Source organism: Aulonocara sp. 'chitande type north' Nkhata Bay, linkage group LG20 (assembly GCF_057382095.1).
Source record: "Aulonocara sp. 'chitande type north' Nkhata Bay isolate Kocher_YH1m ecotype deep benthic linkage group LG20, A_spYH_male_GT1.1, whole genome shotgun sequence".
NCBI lineage: Eukaryota > Metazoa > Chordata > Actinopteri > Cichliformes > Cichlidae > Aulonocara > Aulonocara sp. 'chitande type north' Nkhata Bay.
In genome coordinates, this window is record NC_141363.1 from 544,460 (window position 1) to 570,232 (window position 25,773).

The 25,773-nt window shown below is 42.9% G+C and overlaps 1 protein-coding gene across 3 annotated transcripts in view; it reads left to right on the forward strand.

Moving 5' to 3' along the window:
• The window catches only part of LOC147304710 (ERC protein 2), a 161,827-nt gene that overhangs the window by 47,654 nt on the left and 88,400 nt on the right, over nucleotides 1-25,773 (forward strand). For all 3 annotated transcript variants that reach the window (XM_086276622.1, XM_086276624.1, XM_086276623.1), the window contains 4 exons: nucleotides 5,928-6,065; nucleotides 9,608-9,796; nucleotides 14,261-14,302; nucleotides 14,639-14,832. In XM_086276622.1, the coding sequence (XP_086132748.1) occupies nucleotides 5,928-6,065; nucleotides 9,608-9,796; nucleotides 14,261-14,302; nucleotides 14,639-14,832 (563 nt within the window). The remainder of the gene's footprint in view (nucleotides 1-5,927; nucleotides 6,066-9,607; nucleotides 9,797-14,260; nucleotides 14,303-14,638; nucleotides 14,833-25,773) is intronic.

The following is a 25,773-nucleotide window of genomic DNA, read 5'->3' on the forward strand; positions in this document are numbered from 1 at the left end:
CATACAATGAGAGTTGCTTGCTTGTAAACATATATAAGAAAGTAGCCTTGAATTATAAGGGTTTTTATGTATTCTTGCTTGTCTGTGAGCACAACGTGAATGTCTGTTTACATTTGTGTATGTTTACGTGCCTTTGTGGCTGCATACAAATGAGAGCATATGTTTCTCTAAAGAGCACAGAGCACCTTTGTATTTGTGAGCAGTCACTGGTGGTAAGAAGCAGAATGAATGTTGGGGTAATGGTGAGGAAGCTTCTGTAAGAGTTACAATCCGTAGTTGTAATCGTAGTGAAACCCGTAGAGAATTCTGTTTCTTTCGCTTGCTTCCAGTTGCATTTCAGCTGGTTTTTTTATTCTTGGCTCTGCCTGCTTGTCTGCCTCTGCATGCTCCTTTTTGGTCTCATGGCATTGCCGAGCACTGACATGAAGTCACATGCAAGCACACAGTAGCAGAACACGTTTGTGCAATTAGCTAAGCTGCAGCCAAGTGTTGGACAACACTTCAAAAGAGCTAAAAAAAAATCTGTTTGCATTATTTAATTAAGTAGTAACAACATTGTTTAACAGCTGTTTTTCTTGTTTCTCTGTAATAACTTTACTTTTATAGCCATTTATTACTAATAAATGTGTAATTATATATACAAATGTTATTCTCCTGTTCACAAATGCAAGGTTGGAAAAGAATATTATATATACTTCTCCTCTAAAGCCTAGGTGGTCGAGATATACCTCTTCATAAACATGGACAGTGTCATTTGCTCTCTTTGATGTGCAGCAGTACATTAGCAAAATTAAAAATAAATGACTTTTTCCTCATTAAGCAAAGTGTGGATGATTCCAGAACCTGAGCATCACACTTCACCTAACTCCTCTCTGGGGCACCACTCGTCTTGTGACGTCATTGTGCTTTGCCGCTACGGTCGATAACCAATAATGAATCTTCAAGCAGAGCTGCACAACATTAGGAACGACATCTGATGGGAATCTGGGAAAGGTGTTGAAGGTCACTGTGTCGTGTTGGCGTTCACATTCTCAGCCATACACCTCAGTACTGGTGAATCTGCTGTTAGGGAATGATGGGAATGGTAGGAAATTGTTTTGAGTGTTCGTGGATTTCCAGGTTGTGCAGGTAAAATCTGAAGCCAGAGAAGACATTATGTCCTTTGTGTCACTCTGCTCTGTAAAGTGAAGGTAAACAAGATAACTCACTGTATATACACACTTCAAAGAACTTAGTGGTAATGAATCACACAGTTGAAAGCAAATCCCTGACATTAAATCTAAAGGATCCGTTCCAAATTAAACAGGGAACTTATGACGGCATATTACCACATGGAGGCGCCAACATACATATTATCGGTCTTTCCATTCTGCCAGTTTTGCCCATGTTGTTGCATTTCATAGACAGAGATGGGGGTGATGGTGGGACATGGGTTAAATGAAGTGCAAGCACACCCACCTCACGCTGAAAAGGTCACCGTGTTCCCTGTTCTTCATGACATAGGCTGTGTTTCTCTTTGAAGAGCCGTGTCTGAGTGCTCAGAAGCAGGAAGGAGCCCTTTTATTAATCCAGGAATCAACAGCCTTTGATGGCTGGAGATGGGAACAATATGCGTGCGCACACATTTAAGCATGCACTACCATGGCTGCGTGTGATTGCGGAGTGCTTGACATAGCGGTATGATATTTCCAGCATGTAGATGTCCGTACTGTTTCTGTTTAACGGTGACCTAGATTTCTCTAGAGGAATACGCGTACAGTTACTGCATGTTGTTCACTTTGCTTTTATTGTTTTTGCTTATGTGTGTGTGTGTTTGAGCATATGAAAGCATGCGCACATGGATGTCAGCGCCAGGATCTTTGGGTTTTACAGTTGTCGCCGTCATATTTTCAGAGGCGATGACAAGTAAGTTGCCTTTCAAAAAGTGCACCCAATTATTGTTTGGTATTTTTATTGGTACAAAAGTGTTTTAAAAATACAAATGATTGTATTTTTATGGTGGTCACACTCCACCCTGGTCTCCTTTGTGTTCTGGAGAAATGATTCCTCTGGCAGCCACAGTGTTCTAGTTCTTAGTTGGCTGGACGACAGACGGGTCAACCGGGTTTGTGGTTCTCCTCCGGAACAAGCTGCTTTTAGATGACCATTTTTTGCCAGAGACACAGAGCCTGATACTTCTTTCCCGTTACTTTAGAACTCAGCTTGTGTTAATTATATTTAACAGACTACAACTGTAATGCAAAAACACGGTTCCCAGCGGATTTGCAAGAACATCGAACAAATGGAATAAAGTGTTTTGCTGTGTTTCATTTTTTTAGCTGCGTGTTTGAACTCCCTATCAATAGCATCTTCAGAGTCAAGGTCAGTGATAGGTATACATCAGCACTCCCACTTTTAATGAGAACCTATTCCTGCAATATCAGCTTTTTGATAACTTTATCAGAGTGAAAACAGCGTGGCTGTAAAAAGCAGTGGGAGATGACTGAGACAGACGTCATGGTTTCTCAAGAGGATACACACTTACTGAAACGGAGAGTCCACATCGCAGTGCCTGGTCTGGAAGATGGCTGCCGTAGGTGGTCCGCTTCCATGGGGAGGTGTGTTTGGTTGGAGAATGGTATGACATATGCCCAATAGTTCAGTGATAAAAGGCTTCAGTGTGTGTGTGTGTGTGTGTGTGTGTGTGTGTGCATGCACGTGTGTGCGTGTGCATGCACGTGTGTGTGCATGGAAGGAAGAGAAAGAGAGATGCGGGAGTTTAGTTTGAGGTCGCCTCATGCACAGGGAGATAAAATGAGCGACTGCTGTTCTCATCATAACAACCGAGCTACTGGAAGAGAGGCCCCCTCTCTCCCGAAAAGGCACACAGCTGCCCTGCTCCTCGCCTGTCCACACAGGACATTTCTCCTAAGAGTGCGCGATTGAAGTTTGAGAATTCTGATAGAATTCCTTGCCCTCTTTCCCATATCCGCGATTCGCTCGGCTTATTTTGATCCGCTGCTATAAGGTTTAAGTTGCTTCTAATGTTTTTCTGCACAATTTCACAGCGGGCCAAGCGACGAGGCTAAATATTTCATCGAGCGGTTGTTATTTTGTAGGACCAGGCCAAAGCAAACTTAAGACTGGTGAAGAATGTAATCATTTATCTAAGGACCAGGGGTGACATGCTCAATTTGGCCTAAAATAGGGCTCTATGTAGCCCACAGGGACAAGGGTGTGCATGAGTGCATGTGTACTGTATGTTTTGGTGTGTGCGTTTGGCCAACAAGGCCACTGAGTCCCAACAACCAGAGGCCACAAAGTTTGTTTTCATGTATTTCCTCCTTTATTTCTTGCATTTTGTTACAGAGTTAAGTCTCGAATAATCTGTCAGCCTTGACTAAGAATTGTGTATTTGTTGCTTTGACTTGCGTGCACTTACATCCCAGTTAAGTGAAGTAAATAAAAGCACTTCTTTGGTCCATTCATTTCAAATGAGAGAAACATGAAAGAATGAATGGAGCAACCCATATACCCCTCCCTTTTCTCACAGTGTCCATCCTAAAATACCATCAAACACACCCATGGCAATCATGAATTACTGGGAACTTTATCTAAGTCTGGTAGTGTGAAGCTTTCCCATCATTCCCTGAAGGCTCTAATGTTTCTATCGGTCGTGGACTAACCTAGCAGAGCCTTTAGCTTGGTTGTGTAATGACTGTTATTAACCTATCAAGATCAGCCGAGGGGTCTTGGCTGCGTTTTCCAGCCCCTTCTATCACTTTCCCTCAAATCCCAAAACCAAGATGGCTCCCTTAAAGCCTCACTCTTGCCCTCCAGGGAGCAGAAAACACCAAAGTCGAGTCTAATTGGATTCATTTGTAAAATAGCTGCAGAGATTTGAACATTATCTATCTATGCACCCATGACTGGAATGCAACTTTTTTTTACCCTGCCACTTTTGCAGTAAAACTGTGGTCTCTTGGTGGCCCGGAGGGCTTTTGAAAAATTGGAATCTCATGTTCATTGAACAACGAATCCCTTTTGTTGTACGACGGTGAGGGTTAGGCTTACAAGCCCTGATCTGAGAATGGATCACTTGGGTCAGTTGTGTTATTAATTCATTGCAGCGGTGAGGGAATGGGACACTTTGTCTGTTGAAAGCAAAAACCTACTAAAGAAGAAGAACGTAATCTTTTTTTCATGATAATCATATTAATCCAGAATTCAAGGGAATATCAGATGTGCTTGTACAAGTCCCTGTCACCATATTAACATGCATTATCACCAGATGTCCCTTGGAAACTAATTTGTAGACCTCTGGAGTCTCATTGCATGGCACTGTATCCTGCTCCAGCTGCATCTGTTAGTGTTTTGTTTTGGTACAGCTCAGAGCGTTTTGTGTTTGTGTGCTTTTGTGTGTGTGCGTCCGTGCTTTTGTTCTGTTTTGCAGATGTTCATCAGATAAAGACTATTACACCACCACTTTAGCAACATGAGGTTAACTGCAAAAAGGCAGATGTCCTGCAAGTCAATGGGCTGAATTAACTCTTAGTATAAAACTACTAAACTGATAAAGTGAATGTTGTTAATGCCACACTATCTGTTGGACATAGATTCAAGGAATGGGAGTCGCTGTCCACTCTGCTCTCTGGCCACTTTGTTAGGTACACCTTGCTGCCAGTTTGGATCCCTTTTACTTTTGGAACTTTCTCCGTTTACATTACACAAATTCAACAAGGTGCTGTAAGCATTTCTCAGAGATTTTGTTTCTTGCTGTCATGTGAGGAACCACGGTCGATCCATGGTGCAGATCTCTCATTACACCACACGTCTAAGGTGACTGTACAGGGGGCTGAGAGGGTCCAAGTGTGCCAAAAAAATATCCCCCACACCTCTACTGACCTGAACTCTTGATAAGCACCAGGTGAACGCTTTCATGATTTTTAAGACAAATTCTGGACCGTCATCCAAATGTCACGGCAGAAATGGAAACTCATTCAGGCACTTTGCCCCCCAATCTTCTATTTTCCAGTTTTTGTGAGCCCATGTTAATTACAGCTCAATTTCCTGTTCCTAGGTGACAGGAACGGTACGCGGTGGTCTTCTGCATCGTAGCCAGTCTGCTTGAAGGAGATGCTCTTTTGCATACCTTGGTTGCAACGAGTGATTATTTGAGTTATTTTGCTTTCTTATCAGCTGGAAGCAGTCTGTTCATTCTTCTTTGACCTTTTATGCCATGGGGACTGCAATTCACTGCCTATTTTCTCTTTTTCAGATAATTCTCTGTAAACCCTAGAGATGAGACCCTAGTGGGCCAGACCCTGTAAAAGCTCAGGACACAAATACAGCAAGAAACTGTAGAAATGACAGAAAACCATCTACACACAGTAATATAAAGAAAAAAAGGCATTTTATGTGATACAAGTGACAAGAAACACAAGAGCTGTGGTGCAGTAGATTAAAACATAGAATAATATAAGTATTCCACAGCCACAGAGAAGTGCACTGGTGTTTTTACTGTTCCAATAGACAGACATACAATAAATGTATTTGCATGCTGTGCTTCCATCTATAATTCTTGTGATGCAAACTGCTATATCGAGGCTTTCACTGCTGCTTGTCTCTGAGACGTCACATCAGAATCGATGACAAAACAGCAGGAAAATGCAGTCAGAAGCTCTACAAACGACTCAGTGTTTTGATTCCTCTTCTAGATGGGTCCCCAGGGGCCAAAAAGTATGTGTGCGGTTCATGGGTACAAACAATCTCCAGTTGTGAGCCTTCAGTTGGTTACAACTGGGTAAAAATGCTACTTAACTTTCCAAGTTTGGTCTAAACTTTTGTGTGACTCCATCAGTCATGATGAATATTTTGTGTTTGTTTAACAACAATATTCCACTGGTGGGATTTCCTTTGTTTTCACTCTCATTGTTCTTCCTCCCCAGATTGAGAACCTGCTGGAGCAGTTAAAGGACAAGGACAAACAGGTGGCTGGATTGAGGGAAAGGGTTCAGGGCCTTCAAACCGACTCCAGCAACACAGACACGGCTCTGGCTACACTGGAAGAAGCTTTATCAGAAAAGGTAAGAGTGATGGGGAAAAGCACTGTAAGTATCCAAAAAGAAAAGGTGAAAATCAACACTCAAGGATTGAGTTTCAGAGAGATGTTGTCCTGTTTGTTGCTGGATGGATGGAAGGTGTAAAGGACAAAACGCTTGAAAAATGTGAAAGTCCGCTGGTTGGTGTGGAGTAATGTGGAAAGTTTTACCCTTTCAGGCGTTTCAGGGAAGCTAGGATATGGCTTATGGTTTAATTAATTTTCATGCTTTACTGTGACTCACAGCCATAATTTAACGACATAAAATCCTAATTTATAGGCTTAGACCACACTAGATGTGGTCCTATCTGTAAGTAGTAAGGGAGAGAATGAGGGACTGGTAGAGGGGAAGTCTATGGTGAACACACACAGAGGATTAGTCCATGTCTGTAACTGGGCCGGGCGCAGGGAGGGAATGATGTATAGAATGAGGAGGATAAAGGTTTCAAATGTAAGAGAAATGGAGCGATGGAAAAGCTGAGTGGCAGAAGAGGCACAGCCCCGATGGTAGAGGTGGCCTTAGAATTAATGGGGGGAGAGGTCAAGGAATGCAAGGGTGAAGGCAGAGTGAAAAATGTTAGTTTTAATAAGGAAAGGAGAAAAAACAGTGCTGGGCAAATACATGGAATAGAAATGCAATAACAGATAACAAAGCTATGCACAGAGAAGAAGTCAAACATACTGTGCACATGCCATGCGATGTAAAGTCTCAGTGGGATGTAGTCAGTACTTGCTGAGTGTTATTCTAATATTAGGTTTGTATCCGATGGTGCATCCTCAGTTTCTCTCCTCCTCTTCTCTTTAAGCTTTCTATCACAATAAAGGCCTTCAGATAAAATAAGAAAGGACAACTGTACAGACAAATAAACACAATAATTGGGCCCAATGAAGATCTGTAATGCTCCAACATAAGACTCAGATTTGTGTATACAATAACACAACAAATAAAGCAGTTAATTAAGACAGTATTGCATGTGTCTACATGAATAGGAGGATTCAGTGTAGACATAATCATTGTGCTTAACAGCTGCCATGTGATCCAAGGTCAACCAAACAGACTTACTCCACATGGGAAATAGATGGGCTGGATGTTCGTTGTAAACACTTATTGTCTGTTGTTTTTTTTGAAATATGAGAGAGCAGCTGGTCACCATGAAGCTCACCAGCACAGAGCAAGCCTGCTGCCACTCACAGGAAAATCACCTTGCTGGCCGATGTGCTTCTTTTCCTTTTTATGTTTAAATCTTTACACATTGAGTTAACGCTCTTCCAGGGCAAAGACGTTCCTGTAAAGAAGCTGAGAAACTGAAGCAAATGATTGCATTGAATAATGGTGTTATTTTTCTTGTCTACACAAATCTTTAGTGATTTGTTTATGGATTTGCAGTCATGGTTTAATGGTGCCAGCGATCTTTAACTGCAGACCTGCTTCAACAAAGAAAGAGTTTGATGTGAATTGCTTTACACAGCATCACCATGGAGATGTCACATCCTGGTCTAGCAGTATATACATTCTGTCTTGAAGTGACTGGCTTGATTTCAGACGGACTCCGTCTCTCCTCGCTTTGTTGCATGTTTAAAGTTGTTGCTAGCTCACATGTGTTGTTACTATAGGCTAAAGAATTATCATCTTGGCGCTGGAGGCTAAGAAATGGTTCCCATTTACATGTTTGTTTGCACAGCAGGCTTAAAGATCGATACTGGTTTACATTTCGTTGGCACTGGCTGCTGGTTAAGAGTTCACAGTTAGGACAGTTGTGAATGTCCAGCTGTACTGCACTGTTATGCAGTGGATGCCACGTTTGTACCTCTGCCACTGAGCATTTGAGCCTTTGCATTTGCTGTTATATATTTCTCTTGGCTTGCAGGAGCAAAACTTGGAGTCCTGCATGCGATTGTACAGATTTCAAAGAGTTTTAGCTCATATAGTAAGTGTCACTGTGGAATTATCTTTCAGGCAGTCTGTTTAGACACCGATAATGTGAAAACCAGCCTAAGTGGAATCAAATACAGGAGTGTCTGACTTCCTTTTCCTCTCTCTGTATGTGTTCTTGTTTATCTCTGTTATTTCCTTGATTGTTATTTAATTGACCTGCAGCCTTTGATTGTATCTATTCAATCAAGAAGGGTTTACAGTAAGCTCACACATTTTGTCTGTTAATAGATTAGAAGCTGGTTAATGAGGGTTTCAGTGTATTCGCAGCACACAGAGCGACACAGCACATAGATGTTTTCACTTAAAATGGTCTTTTAGCACCAGCATTTGTTTTCGTTGCACATAGCCTTGCATAATGGCACAATAAACTGTAAATCCCTCTTCTGCGCCGGCCCATTTGTTTACCCAGAAACCACTTCTGATGCAGCCTACATATTATTCAGCTGTGATGAGGAGAATGCTGGCAAGCTTTTCAGACTTTGTGGTCAACACAGGGCGTGTGTAATGTGTTTACGAGCACGAGTGTGTGTCTTGCTGATCACAAACTCTGTCACAAACCTGCTCTTGGAGCCAGTCACTAGCCACACTGCTGTGGTTCTAATTAACAGGCTGGGGCACTGTGCCCATGCTGAGCACTGCTCTGTAGTGCATGTATGTGTGCTTGTCTGTGATGTCATATGTGTGTTTTCTGTTGTTTATGTGTGCAGTACACTTGGGCCTCATAGAGCCAGATTTATTATCATACCCTGGTGTCTTTCTCTAAGCCCCAGACATCCTAGATATTCATAAAGTGGGCAGAGTCAGGACCTGTTAGCCAAGCAGTCTCTCTCCCTTGCCCTCTCCGTGTAGTGATGTACTGTGCCAGGGCTAGTTAGTGCAGTATTTGTCCAATTACCCAGGACTTTAAAGTTGCCAATCATGCGGTGATGCCACGTCGTAAAGTCTCATTGCTGAGCTGTGCTCTGCGCCTAAATAAACACCTGAATAAACACCCTGGTAATCATTTCAGTCCACACCTAAACACGCACACATTCACTTTAACACGCACACCTTGCTCAACCTCCCATGTGGTGGACTTGGTTTAAGGCCAGAGCTGTTGTCCTGCTGTCCAACGTGATTAGAGAAAGGAGCAAATGATGTTTGTGACATTGCAGCTCGGTTTATCAGCAGGCGGTGTGGTTGTTAGAGAGTGATCTACAATACTGCCTAATTCACCCACAGTAAATCTGTCTGTCCCTCAGCCCTTCTCTTCCTTCCTCCTCTTTCTGTTCTACTTGGCTCCCATCCCTTTGTGTCACTGCGATTATTTATAGCAGTATTATTTATGGTGGGCATTTATGAGTTTGTCTTTGGCCACACTTTGTAAAGAATGTTGGAGATCCTATTCGGCAAGATACTGCCGATAATGATAGGAAAAAATTATAATGGCACAGGGCTGGCAATCCTTTGCACAATGGATGGAAAACAGATTTATTTCATGTCGTTTCTGCTTTGTGTAATGAACATACTTTTGTGCAGATCTTTTCTTATTCCTACGTATACTTGCCAAATCAGTTTTTATTTTACCTTCTTATACTTTCTCACTGTCTCAGGAGCGAGTGATTGAAAACCTCCGGGAACAAAAGGACCGGGAGGACAGGGTTCGGCTGGAGGAGCTGGAGCAGCTGAGAAAGGAGAACCACGAATTAAAAGACAAACTGTCAGTCATGCACCCCCAGAAACAGCCTCAGAACCAGCTCGGTAACCCCAGCCCATCCCAGAACCAGAGACCAGATGCAGAGGTCAGTGTGGACTCAAGTATTATCTATTGATGTTTAGATAATAGAAAATACAAATGTGTGTGCAGTATGCATGGCTCTTACATTTTGCGCAAAAATGGTTTTGCAGTCATTGAACACAGGCACTGTGAACACACAAGAGAGGTGGTCTGTTATGTGTGTGGACTGCAGACATACAGCCATCAGTACAACCACTATATGTTTGTTGTGCTTGTAATATGCTTCCTGTACCTTGTACTTACTATGCTAACGTTTACAATAAGAGTAATTCCACATTATTACCTCCCCGTGAGCATCAACAATATAGTTAGCAACTTCCTAGCAGAGGGCCTGCCTGCACTTTGTCCCACGGGATAAAAGGATGAATTAAGAGAGAGTGATTTATGGATCTGAGAGATCCTGTATCCCTGTGCGGGTGCCAAGTCGAGGGCCTTGCAATCTTTTTTCTCTCCTTCTTTCTTCTCCTAGGCTTACAAGCCAGGACAGACCCCTGTCCTGCCAGAATTTATGAGAATGTTTTCTTTTATACTCATAATAAGCGTACACACATCTCATTCCTGTGAAATGATATCTTCTTGGATGTTGATGCCGCACCACATGAAAGTGGCAGCAGCTCAATAACTTTTTGTAGCAAACAGATTCGCACTGTGGCAGAAGTGCTGCCATAATTAGACTGTTTTGTGTACTCCGCAGCAATCAAATCTGTTATGTAAACTTAGAGATTCTTCAAAAAGACCGATGACGGTTGTGTACCTGTATACATGCGTGTGTCTCTGTCGGCATGTCCCTGCATGCCAGCACAAAAGCAACTGTCGATACGTCTGCTGTTTGTGTCTGCGTGCATTTAAATGCGGCGGTGTTGTTGATCCTGTAGCGCTGTGGCACAGGACAGGCTATGCTATAAGTATTTGGGAGGTCACTGGGGAATTATGTTGGCGCTTGATTAGATCCTGATCAAACTTATCTACCACTCCTTCATGAGTCCTTCAGCGCAGAGACGTCTGCTGACTGCTGCTTTTACTTAACAAATTCTAGGCATCGTAAAAGCTGTGCTCCAAGGTTTTGTATGGCAAAGTTATCAAATTGCGACAACATTTAATTAACAATTTAAATCCAGTGTTAAACGCTACACTTTGTTGTGTCAGTTCTTGCTCTGACTCAGTCAGATCAGTGCAAAGCTTTTTATGGCAGCTTGCTCTCCCTGTCTAGTTTGAATGCACTAATAAAAGCTGGGCGTTTGTATTGAATATTTCGTCATTGTATGCTTAAAATTTGAATAAAAGTTGAATACTACTAGGTCCAGTAATCGGTGATTGGACTGCCAAGGCCTCTGCCTTTGCCACCCACATACCACAGAACTTGATAGACCCTTCTGTGTTGTGTGGGTCCACAGGAGGGCTGGCCTGAAGGGCTAAGGTTTGACCACCAGACTCTCGCTGATAAGCTAGTCCCCCATTTGCTTGGGCCTAACTCCAGGGTAGGGCACTGGTAACCCACTGGGAGGAGGCTCCAGGGCCGACACAGTACACGCTCAGTTCACTCAGCTGGCTTGATGTCACTCTATAAGTGACGGAGGAGGTGGTCAGAGAGAGGGAGGTCTGGGCTTCTCTGCTTAGACTGGTAGTCAGATCCAGCAGAAAAAAGATGGATAGGTGGATGAATGGAGGATGGAGCAATGGATCGATCAATGGAGGAGTGTACTAAGTGCAATAAAATGGTTTTGTGATTCCTCCATTAAAAAGTAAAAAACTTTGTCTGATTTCAATTTCTCTACTGTGCCCTTCATGCTTGTCTCCTTATGTGCTACAGGGAAACCCAGTTCTGTTGGTTCTGACCATTTGCAATTTCACTATGCACAGGGACCAAACATAAACCTCTGTGTGCAACTGGCCCGCCCTCGATCAAGGATCATCACTTCTTATGACCGCTTTGGTTAACCACAAACCCCAGAGATTATGTTCTTCAGGAGCCTGAGGAGACTCGACAGGTGCACAGGGACCTTCACGGGAATAGTGGCCAAATTTGCATTTGTTGTATTTGCTTCTAATAGGTGGAGTCACAACGATTTTGGAGGGTCTTTTGTTTTTGTTAATATAAGCATCCTTCACATGCTGCGCATTAAATGCTTTTTACATGGTTACATCATCTTATTTCAACCTGACAAACACCAAGACCTCCAAAGATGGACAAAAAAATTTTTTTCTCGTAGGACAAATATGATTTGCTTCTCAAGCAGCTGCAGAGTTTGTGTTTGTCATCAGGTCATGTACACACAGTGGTCCACTGACAGTATCTGCAGATGCTGGTATTATTGACTCAGTCAAGCTGTTAGCGGAGCTTTTTATCGTGACCTCAGGGCTCTGTTGGCTTAAGTGCATCCTCATCCTCTTCCCATAAAACAGTATTTGTTGATTCCAAGCTTATTAAAGGACTTCTAGAACTAAACACCAGCTCTTCAAAGGAAAGAACCTCGGGGAAGGCAGTGACCTTTTCAGAGCGGGCTGGCTAAAATCTTCAAGGCAGCACCACACCTTAAAAGACTTGACTCTTATTCAAAAGACACGTTTTTCTTTTCAAACCAGGCAAATGTCATATGCTGTCATGTCAGACTCAGTGTTGCTGGGTAGTCTTTGGCCAGGTGTTTAAAAACTCAGCACAGAGTCTGGTGGCTACACATATTTAACATATTTTGAAATATTTACACCCAAGAGACATTTCCAGGAATGATAATAAGAATTTGACTGTACATGTAATTGTATCTTTTCTGGCCTTTCCCCTCTCATAATATTACAAATTCCTTTTAGACCTACCATCCTCTCAGCCACTGGTTTCCACACTTGTCTGTGTGCTCTAGTGAAAGAAAATAGCATGCTCTGGTCCACTTAGGCCTAAAGCATTTTGGGCTGGGAAAGATGTGGATTGATGTACATGAATGAGTGTTTTCAGCCTCATGTAGCAGCAACGAGGGAAGGACGAGCCGTTGCCAAGATCCTTGATAGTCAGCACAAGCATAGTGACAAGTCATGAACTTTATGTACCGTCATAGGCTTATGTGGACCTGAGAATATTCTCATTATAATCATAATGAGCCAATAACATGGTAGCAACTCCAGATCACCTGCTGAAGTTCAAGCTGAGCATCAGAATAGGGAAGAAAGGTAATTTAAATGACTCTGAATCTGGCATGGTCTGAGGATTTAACAAACTGCTGATCTACTCAGGCTAATAAGTAACAGTTTAAAGTTAGTTTGTTAAAAAATCACTCATAAAAAAGTAGAATAGTAAACTAAAAGTACAGACTTTATATAAGTACTGTAATGTTATATGCATTTAAAATAGCTCAACATAACTGATGTTAAGCTCTAATATTGTCTGTATTTGCCGAGAAGAAACGGTAACGTGAACGTTGTCTAAAAATGGTCAAACTAGGAGCTAAATAAATAGAATGTAAATTGTACTGAGGCTAAAAGCTTGGGCTAATGAATAGATGTTAAATAAATCCCTCAGCACAAACTTACCTAAGCACTGACAGCTTGTCTGGATGAAAATAATTATCATAGCAATAACCTCTTTTATATAATAAGTGTTGAATGGGATTCCACTGAAAAAATAACACATTGGAGCACAAGAGGTGACGTTAATGAAAGGGTAGGGTGCAGACCCGCCTGCCAGATGAAAAAGGCTGAGTTACATTGTGTCGACCTTACTTCCTCTGGGAGGTGAAGCGCATGCCAAAATAACAGAGGTCATTAAATTTGAGTATGATGACTTGGTTAGGATTAAGATATGGTTAGTTTTTGGTTGAGTAGTGGTTGAGGTTAGCGTGAGGGGAACTGTTGGCAGTAGGTGGAAGTAAATGTAATATACTCTGAAGTGGATGAAACATGGCTGTGTGTCTGTGTGTGTGCGCGCGCACAAGTGTTTGTGCACATTCACTTGATGATGTTTAAACGAGTGGCCTCAGCTGTCTCAACAAGTTAAATAACCTTCACAAACACAGTAGACAGAGAGAGGTAAAGACCAGGAGAAAAAAGCAGAAACACAGAGAAAGATAATTCTAGGTTAGAAACTTCCTTTGGGATATTTTTCTCAGAGAATGGTTTGATCAGCATAACTGTGTTCTTTCTTTTTTTCTTTCAGCATTTATTTTGAAAAGAATTGAGATGTTTGGTGGTCTCATAAAATCGCAGCCAAAACAGAGCAAGTATGTAATTTTATAATGATAATGAACTCCTAGCTCTACATGAAAGATGCCCTGAGGAGGGAACTGATAGAAGCCAACCACAGAAAAGCAGGCAGCTAAATTATGAATTGTAACCTAGAATTCAGGCCTGACTTACCTTTTCCTTTTTGGTTCATGCAAGATGATAACACACCTGCTCTTGTATAATTATCAGTGCCAATGATTTAGTCCTGCAGGATGTCACAAGGTTTATTTGTTTATCTACAATTTCTTTTTTTAACTAGGTGAAAACCAAAGTAGACGGGCCACCGGCAGTGAGCCCCACGGTAGGTTCTTTTTTTGTTAGTGCTAGCTGTTAGCATATTACATGCTAGGCTAACAGCGCTAATAGGTTAAGGCTCAGCTATATTAATATGCTTATAATAAAAGAATTGAAATGTTTTTCTATTTATCTGAACCTGTTCTTTGGTAATGAACCGTAAAGTGTTAGGAAGCCTAAGTGTGAGTGTTTAGCTACGTCTGACAATGATCTGAAGTGGTCAACATGGAGAATATTTCAAATGCTTTCATGCTGTCTAGGTAGCAGTTCACACATGGTTGTGTTTGTACCTAATGAATCCATTCTCACCCCCCAATGCTTACACAAACATATATACTCAAAGATCCAAACTACAGAGGAAGCAGTCAAGATGTGTCCGGATATCACAGATCGTCTGAGGGTCCTAGAGCAGGAAGTTGGCCGCTACAGAGAGGAATCCAGGAAGTCACAAGCTGAAGTGGAGAGGCTGATGGGAGCTTTAAAGGATGCCGAGATGGACAAATCCTGCAAGGAGAAAAAAATCTCTGATCTTGAAAGGTGAGGGTTTAAGGAATTCAGTCAGTTTCGTAACAAGTCAGAAATTGTGTGTTCTTAGAGTGTAACCGGATCTTTGTAAGGCCTCGGCTCATTCCTACGTGCTGTATTTATAAAGGGGTAATCCATGAAATATAAACTGTCTAGATTGAGTCGTCCTAGCACTTGAAACCACTTTTATGTTGCCATTCTTTTGGCCTGATGTAATCAGTCCAGAAAATGAATGTGACCTGTTTAAATATCAGTCTAATCATTTGGCTTAATGTCTTATTATTTGTTTTTATCTGTCAATGTCTGCAGACATGGGTAAGTAGATATTTAGTGTGCCCGCTAACCCCACCGTCATAATACTGCTCACACTGCCCATGATCATTACGTTGACATCATGCTGTGGTTGCTGGCTCCTTTTAAATTTTCTCAGGTATAAAGTTGGAAATTGGGGGAACTGACTGTATCTGAGCCTCAGGAAGCTTAGATTTAACTGTCTCGTTGGGGCAGTAAATGCATAATCCATTTATGGTCTTCATTCCTGTCACAGTAATAACACAATGAGAGATTTTATATGCTTCCTGTGGAGACATATAGCTTCTCTTTCGTGTTGACGTCTGCAAATCTTCTTTGCACACATTTCAATCCTGTCATCAGTGCGGTCATCTGTGTTTTCTCATATCAAATTATCCATATGTGTGTTTATATAAATGTCTTTGCATTACTTTTGACTACTGTCAATGCATCCTGTGACAGTGTTTGTGTGTGTATGTGAGTGAGCCTTTGAGTTTGCCAGGCAGGCAGCCAGCGGCATGCCAGTGGGAGGTTTTTGTATCCAGCCCAGACACTGGATGTTTATACTACTCTGTTTATTACTGGCACAGTGCTACTCAATTATCATCTGATTTATGGATTGGCATGGTGTGTATATGTACCCAAATGAGTAGTTGTTTAGTGCCAAGGCAGAAGTACAGTATGTTAGTGTTTGTCTGCATATTTATTTCATACAGTGTGTGTGTGTGTGTGTGTGTGTGTGTGTGTGGGTGAAAAAGAAGCACAGAAATGTGTACAGAGAATGTTTTTGAGTTTGAAATGTGATATTTAAAGTGGTATTTAGGCGTGTGTCTGTATATGTAGATTAATAGTGAATCAGTCTTTTGGTGGATCACGGGTTGCAAAGTTGGGGCATGAGTTTAAAAAAATATGAAAACAATCATTTTTCACACACATTGGCTTCATCAGGTGTGTTAACACTTGTTCTGGTTCTGAATGGCTTGGAATCAGTTTGCATGAGCTGTATGTTCTGGATCCAACAGTTTCCTGCCTCATTCATTACCCATTTTACAGACTGGCTGCTCTGGCATGGAAACCATGCGCTGACTCAAACTCTGTGGGAACTCCTAAGCATCAAGTAATAGGAAAGCAGTAGCTCCTACAGAATTTGTTCACAAACTCTACTCTGTTTTTCCGTGCATCTCTGCAAGAATGGATATTTTTGTTTTGTTTACATTTTTCTGCCATTCACTTGCAACTTTCATGACCTGGTCATACGCATGCTCATCGTACTTGGTGCATGTGCAGTGTCCGTGCATGTGGGTGTGCAGCGATTTCTGGGCCGCAAACGTTTTGGATCGTTGGAACAGTTCCTTTTCCCCTCAGCTCATCCATCTTATTTGGTCCCGCTGTCTCATTAGTGTCAGCCAGTCCCTCCTATCAGCACGAACCCTCACCTCTGGTTGGCATGCACAGGTCAGAGGTCACATGCAAGCCGGCCTGTGAGATCAAGGCCCATTGTAGTCCTGCAGAGTTGCTATGAACACACACAGAATAGTTGTTTGTACAGTAGTTGTTAGCATGTGTGTCTGCTATAGAAAATTGTGGGGCAACAAATCGTGTTAGTTCTCAGTGTACTTTTTGATTTAACAAAGACATTAAACAGAAACAGAAGAATCTTTGCATATGTGTTTCTGCACACGTGTTATATGAACGCATGGGCGGACGAGTGTCTGTGTGCTGATTGGACTTCTGTTGCAGAGCATGCGGAATGTAGCTTATCTGGGCAGAGGATGAATGTCTTTTTAATCAGAGTGTTTCTGTTGGAAGTCAGTCAGATGACCTATTAACCACTATCTGAATGGAGAGGGAGAACAGATGAGGAAATAGACACTTTCTCATCCAGTTGGCAGTGAAGCAAAGAGAGTCAAAGATGGATGGAGCTAACAGGCCATTGTAATAAATACCTTCCAGCACAGGGGAGTCTCACTCGCAGCTTGTTGATTGCTTAGTGATCTACTCTAAGTCATCAGTGATAACATTAGGGTAGTTTATGGGTGACGTTTTATTTACTGTTGTTAGTGTACAGTAGACGTAAAGCTAATCTGCCAAAGTAATCAGTGACATTGAACAGGCTTTGTGGAACGTATCAGCATGTCGTACTAATTCTGACGGATTTGTTAAATAGATCTCTGGCGGTTATAGATCTCTTCAAGCAGTTCGTCTGTGTGTGATGGACTAAAAAACAAAACAAAACAAGAAACCCCCCCAAACATTTTTTAGGACTGACATACTTGGAAGTTAAGAACAACTTGTGGGAATTAAAATACACGAGGTTTTAATTAACTTTCAACATGATGTCAAAGAAGAAACACTGAACTGGAGTGTATGCAGCTTCACAAATTTTAGGAATAAATTGTGGCAGAAACATAAAGCCTTAATTCTTCTCCTTTCCTTCTTGCCTCCTTCACTCATAAACTTATAATATTAATTGTTGGAATTATGTTGTATGGTTTTCTTGATGCTTGGACAGCCCCATACTTTTAAAATTTGGGGGCTAAACTTGAAAAATAAATCAGCCATCCAGTCTCACAGTACCACAGCTACTGACGATGTAAGAACTGTGGTATGTGAGGGAGGGCTGCAGGAAAAGGGAGTCCGTGTGTGTTCGTATGTGTGTGTTTGTGTTTATGTGTGTGAGTCTAAAGTGAGATTGTCGAGTCAAGATGTAAGGAAAGGATGACAAACAAATACATGCGCACACATAAACACATGCATGTCATTTTTGGCTGCATTACTGTGAACATAATCAAACTCCAGGTGCTGATACACACATTACCTCTGCTTCTAATAATTATTCATTGATATGTTTGTAAACAGTCGGCTTTTCTAATGCAGGTGTGGGTTTTAAACAATGATTTTGACCTGAAACTTACTGTTAAATAGATGAAATATTCAGCACTGTGAAGAAATCTTGAGCCACCCCTCATGTCTTGATATTTTGTCAAGAAAATGGGAATTAGGTGCAGTGATTACTCTACATTGAAATACAGTACATAAGGCAATTATATAGTTCTAACAAGCTTGAACGTCAGTATTTGGTTTGACTGCTTTTTCAAAACAGTCTGAACTCTTTCGTAGTCTCCAGGAATATTTCTGAAGGACATTCAAAGCTCTTCTTTGGATGTTTCTGCCTTTTGTTCTGTTTTCTGTCAAGATGATCGCACACGGCTTCTGTAATGTTGAGGTCTACACTCTGGGGAGGCCAGATCATGACTGATTGAGCTCCATTGTGTTTTTTCCTATCCAGGTATGCTTTTACTGCATTGTCAGTGTTTTCAGGATCATGAACCTGTTGCCAATCAGATGCTTTCCAGATGCACGGTGGATCAAAACCTGATGGTTCATAATTTCATCAATTTTGACTACAACCCCAACACCACTGTTTGAAAAGCTGCTCCCAACCATGACAGAGCCTCCACCATGTTTCACAGATGTACAATAATCCCTCACTGTTGTACCTCTTTCCTGACCTTCTCCATACATACTGATGAAAACTTGAGCAGAAAATATCACATTTGGATTAATCACACAAATTCCATAGACAAAAAGCAATATGTGGCTGGGTTATTCATAGACTCGACAAAGGCATTTGACACTATAGATCATGATATATTAATAAGAAAACTGGAACGTTATGGTGTCAGAGGGGTAGTTTTAGATTGGGTCCGGAGTTATTTAAGTGACAGAAAGCAGTTTGTGAAAATAAATGGTGGTTGCTCCTTATGTATGGACATTGCTTGTGGTGTACCCCAAGGGTCAGTTTTGGGTCCAAAATTCTTCAACTTGTACATTAACGACATCTGTAAAGTGTCCAAAGTATTAAAAATGGTTCTCTTTGCTGACGATACAAACATTTTTTGCTCTGGTGATGATCTGCAGAATTTATTGGAGGATATGACTAATGAAATAAGTAAAGTGAAGTTCTGGCTTGATAAAAACAAATTATCATTAAATTTGAATAAATCTAAACTGATGTTATTTGGAAATAGTAGTTTAAATACAAATGCAAAGATTCAAATAAATGGTGTTGATATTGAAAGAGTCAGTGAAAATAAATTTCTGGGGGTAATAATAGATGAAAAACCTAACTGGAGAGCTCACGTAAGATATATTCATTCCAAAGTATCACGAAGCATTGCAGTACTAAACAAGGCAAAACAGGTATTCGACAGAACATCACTTCATATTCTCTACTGTTCACTGGTTTCACCATACTTAAGCTATTGTGCAGAGGTCTGGGGCAATAACTATAAAACCACATTACATTCACTTTTTACTCTTCAAAAGAAAGCAATTCGAATCATCCACAATGCAGGTTATAGGGAACATACAAACTCACTATTTTTGCAGTCTGAAATATTGAAAATTGACGATATAGTGAAATTCCAAACAGCACAAATTCTATTCAAAGCAAAAAATAAAGAACTGCCAGGTAATATTCAGAGTATGTTTTTTTTGAAAGAAGGAAGTTATAATTTAAGGGGTTTTTGTAACTTCAAAACAATGAAGGTACGTACTACAAGAAAAGGCTTTTGTGTTTCTGTTCAAGGAGTGAAACTATGGAACAAACTGAATATGGAATTAAAGCAATGTCCAAACATAAAACTGTTCAAAAAGAGTTATAAAAATATGATCTTCTCGATCTATAAAGAAAAGGAAAATATTTAAATTAAGTGAATGTCTCTATTTAAAAACAAACAAACAAAAAATTCATGATGTGATATTATAGTATATAGTATATCAGAAATCTGTTCACTATTTTTATTACAAATTATATCAGTAAGGAAGCTGACTAAATATTCACTGATAATTTATGGGACAGGGGTGGGATTAAATAAGTGTATACTTCTTCCCACTCCCTTTCAACATGTAAATTAATCAGAATGTTTTTTTGTATGTAATTTGTATAGTATATTTTTTTTTCCTCTCATTTCTTTTCTAAATGTACTTGTATATTGTTCACATGTTGAAATAAATTACCAATCAATCAAGTTGCTGCCACTGATTTTCATCCCAGTTCTTGTGTAATCTGGCATACCTCAGTGTTTCCTCCTTGTTTCCCTTCCTTAAGTATGGCTTATTGACAGCCACCCTTCCACTGAGACTATTTCTGATGAGGCTTTGGCGAACAGTAGATGGATCAAATGAAGGGCCAGAGCATCTCACAGGTCCCATGTCAAGTCTGCTGATTTTTGCTGGATTTTCCCTCTTTTTTTAAGGACATGACTATCAGATACTGTTCATCTGCTGTAGATATTTTTCACATGTACCACTCCTTCTTTTGTCCTCTGCTTGACCAGTTTCCTCACTTTTCTTAAGGCGAGAGCATGTCAAACACCATGCTGAGATATGGCAGGTGTTTGGCTAATAGCTGTTTGGGAAACACCTTGTTGGTGCAAAAATACTATTTTGTATCTGTCAGATTGTGTTTTTGGTGTTTTTGTAGGTCAGGCACAAACTGTCCAGGCTGAACTAAAAAAATAAAGAAAAACCTCACTGGCCTGGGGAATAATTGTTCAAGAGCACCTTAAAAATAATAAGAAACTCCGGCTCCTTTGCATACAACATACAGTATAAAGAAATTAGTACTTTTTCACAGTTCTGTAAGCGAGATAAACCCACAGTAGAAGAGGACTATTTTCTGACACACACAGGGAATAGTTGTGTTCAGTGGAGTAAAATGCACATATTCAAATTTAAAAATGTAAACGTATAAACTGTACTGCTTTCTTTCTTTCTTGGACCCCAACACACACACACACACACGCACACACTCTCACACACACACTCACACTCTCACACACGCACACACACACACACACACACACACGCACACACTCTCACACACACACTCACACTCTCACACACGCACGCACACACACACACACACACGCACACACACACACACACACACACACACACACTCACACTCTCACACACACACACGCACACGCACACACACACACTCTCACACACACACGCACACACACACACACTCACACACACACACACACACACTCTCACACACACACGCACACACACTCACACTCTCACACACACACACACGCACACACACTCACACGCACGCACACACGCACGCACGCGCACGCACACACGCGCACACGCACACACACACACTCACACTCTCACACACACACACACACACACACACTCTCACACACACACGCACACACACACACACTCACACACACACACACACACACGCACACACACTCACACTCTCACACACACACACACGCACACACACTCACACGCACGCACACACGCACGCACGCGCACGCACACACGCGCACACGCACACACACACACTCACACTCTCACACGCACACGCACACACACACACTCTCACACACACACGCACACACACACACACTCACACACACACACACACACACGCACACACACTCACACTCTCACACACACACGCACACACACTCACACTCTCACACACACACACACGCACACACACTCACACGCACGCACACACGCACGCACGCGCACGCACACACACGCACGCGCACACGCACACACACACACACACACACACTCACACTCACACACACACACACACACACACACACACACACACACTCACACACACACACACACACACGCACACACACTCACACTCTCACACACACACGCACACACACTCACACTCTCACACACACACACACGCACACACACTCACACGCACGCACACACGCACGCACGCGCACGCACACACACGCACGCGCACACGCACACACACACACACACACACACACTCACACTCTCACACACACACACACACACACACACTCACACGCACAAAGACAAAATATGAGAGAAGTTGAAAATGGCATTATAATCTCAGATAGCATCTGTGTCTCCCAGTTAACTCGCACCGTGTTTTCATTTTCTTCTATTTGTCTTCTCTGTATTCCTTCAGTTTTTACATTAGTTAGAAAATGTTTTTACTTCAGATCATATCTGTCTGTTATTCAATATATTGTACAACCCTGAGCCGTGACTGTGCCAGCGTGTCCCTGTCTACTTGAAATCTGAGGATTTTGTTCCACTCGGCGGTTTATTCAAAGAAACGAGAGAGTAAGAATTAAGTGTTGTGAAGGGAAAGATAGCAATCTCTTTGTTTTGTTCTTTAAAAGTTGCTGCTTCTTTTAACCTATATTTACATGGGAAATGACTCTATATTCACAATTGACCACAATCAGATTTTGTAAGAACCCACTATGACCACAGCTGCTTGCTACTGGCCACTCAGCAGCTATCCTAAAGAGGGACATCAGTAGATCAACAAGGAGGATTACTGATTAGTTTTTATGTTTTTATTCCTACAGAAGAAATACAAGGCAAACATCAAGCAAAAATATCAAAGTGATAATGGAAAAACTGAAATAAAGAAAGGGCTATATAAATATGTAAGAAGAGATATACGAGGGGAAAAACAAGCTCTCTGGTGACATCCAGAAATAAAGTGGAGCTGCTTATGTTGGAAGGTGGATGTGTGGAGAGCTCCAGGTGGAAGAAGCAAAAGGAAATGTGAAAAATTACTTATTACGCTCGGTTTAGGAAATGGCTGGACTTATTCACACTGCTTTCTCTCTCACACTTCATCTTTCAAAGAAATGTCACCACAATAAAATACTGTTTCCCTGCAGAATTTACTCATTTCGTTAATCAACAAATCACTGTTCCTTCTCATATTTTCCACTCGCATGCGACCCAGCCCTTCTGCTTCTTTGCACACTCCTCGTGCTCTCGTTCGCCTTCGCTCAGGTCAGAATCCTTATTTAATTTTTGCACCGATGGGCTGATGGGGGTATATCAGCTATCAAACAGGACCAGCGTGTCTGCTGGTTTATACACCTGTGCCAGTAGCAGCTTTGTCTGATAACTGATATGCCCTCATGGCAAGATAGCTCTCCATGGACATGCCTGCAAGCTTCTAAAAACACACAGAGACATCAAAGATCAGAGGATAAACAGATTCTTCTTCTCCTCCTTTCAGTGTACATACGTGCGCGTGTGAAAATACCTGTGTGCACGTTGTGCTTCTTAAGAGAATTTAATAATACTCCTTATTTATGCAGCACTTTTCAAACCATCCATCCATCTTCATCCGCTTTATCCGGGGCCGGGTCGCGGGGGCAGCAGCCTAAGCAAAGAGGTCCAGACCTCCCTCTCCCCAGCCACCTCCTCCAGCTTATCCGGGGGATCACCAAGGCGTTCCCAGGCCAGCCGAGAGATATAATCTCTCCAGCGTGTCCTGGGTCTGCCCCGGGGCCTCCTCCCAGTGGGACATGCCCGGAACACCTCGCCCAGGAGGCGCCCAGGGGGCATCCTTGTCAGATGCCCGAACCACCTCAGCTGGCTCCTTTCGATGTGGAGCAGCAGCGGCTCTACTCTGAGCCCCTCCCGGATGGCCGAACTTCTCACCCTATCTCTAAGGGAGAGGCCAGCCACCCTTCGGAGGAAACCCATTTCTGCCGCTTGTATCCGCGATCTCGTTCTTTCGGTCACTACCCACAGCTCGTGGCCATAGGTGAGGGTAGGGACGTAGATCGACCAGTAAATTGAGAGCTTCGCTTTTACACTCAGCTCCCTCTTCACCACGATGGACCAGTGCAGCATCCGCATCACTGCAGCCGCCGCACCAATCCATCTGTCGATCTCCGGCTCCCTTCTCCCAAACTCGCGAACAAGACCCCGAGATACTTGAACTCCTCCACTTGGGGCAGGAACTCATCCCCGACCCGGAGTGGGCACTCTTTTTCGGCTGAGAACCATGGCCTCAGATTTGGAGGTGCTGATCCTCATTCCCGCTGCTTCACACTCGGCTGCGAACTGTTCCAGTGCGAGCTGGAGGCCCTCACCCGATGAAGCCAACAGAACCACATCAAAGCAGAGATGAGATTCTGAGGCCACCAAAGCGAAAGCCCTCCGCCACTTGGCTGCGCCTAGAAATCCTGTCCATAAAAATTATGAACCGAACCGGAGACAAAGGGCAGCCCTGGCGGAGCCCATCACCCACCGGGACGAGTCCGACTTATTGCCGGCACTGCGAACCAAGCTCTTACAACGGTTGTATAGGGATCGAATGGCCCGTAGCAATGGGTCAGACACCCCATACTCCCGCAACACCTCCCACAGGACACCCCGAGGGACACGGTCGAATGCCTTCTCCAAGTCCACAAAACACATGTAGACTGGTTGGGCAAACTCCCATGCACCCTCAAGTATCCTCGAGAGGATAAAGAGCTGGTCCAGTGTTCCGCGACCAGGACGAAAACCGCATTGTTCCTCCTGTATCCGAGGTTCGACTAGCGGACGAACTCTCCTTTCCAGCACCCTGGCAGGAGGCTGAGGAGTGTGATCCCCCTGTAGTTGGGACACACCCTCCGGTCCCCCTTCTTAAAGATGGGGACCACCACCCCGGTCTGCCAGTCCAGGGGTACTGCCCCTGATCTCCACGCAACATTGCAGAGACGTGTCAACCAGGACAGCCCTACAACGTCCAGAGCCTTCAGGAACTCGGGGCGGACCTCATCAACACCAGGGGCTCTGCCACCAAGGAGTTGTTTAACTGCCTCAGTGACCTCGCCCCCGGAAATTGGCGGGTCATTCCCCTCATCCCCAGACTCTGCTTCCTCCTCGGAAGACGTGTCAGTGGGATTAAGGAGGTCCTCGAAGTATTCCTTCCACCGCCTGACAATTTTCTCAGACGAAGTCAGCAGCGCTCCGCCAGCACTATACACAGTGCAGGTAGAGCACCGCTTTCCCCTCCTGAGACGCCTGACGGTTTGCCAGAATCTCTTCGAGGCAGTCCAAAAGTCTTTTTCCATGGCCTCTCCGAACTCCTCCCACACCAGAGTTTTTGCTTCAGCCACTGCCCGAGCCGCATTCCGCTTGGCCTGTCGATACCTGTCGGCTGCCTCCGGAGTCCCACAGGCTAACCAAGCCCGATAGGACTCCTTCTTCAGCCTGGTGGCTCCCTTCACCTCTGGTGTCCACCATTTGGTTCGGGGATTACCACCACGGCAGGCACCAACCACCTTGCGGCCGCAGCTCAATGCAGCAGTTTCGGCAATGGAGACGCTGAACATGGTCCATTCGGACTCGATGTCCCCAGTCTCCCTTGGAATCCTGTTGAAGCTCTGCCGGAGGTGTGCGTTGAAGATCTCGCGGACTGGGGCCTCTGCTAGACGTTCCCAGCACACCCTCACTACGCGTTTAGGTGCACCGGGTCTGTCCAGCGTCACTTTTCAAACCCAACTCATAAAAATGATAAAAACTCATAAAATCAACAAGATGGTGATTAAAAACATTTTTTTTAAAGATGCAAGCCAGAGACATGAAACGGCAGACTTATAAACCTGTGTGGTTTCCAGAAGGGAGAGTAATAACAGATATACATATTGATAGAAATGTTGATTACGCCCCCTTCTAACACGTCTCTGGTTATTCAATGCAATTTTATTTACACAGCTCCAAATCACAACAAAAGTTGCCTCAAGGCCCTTTATATTGTACAGTAGATACAGAGAAAAAGCCAGCAATCATATGACCCCCTATGAGCAAGCACTATGGCGACAGTGG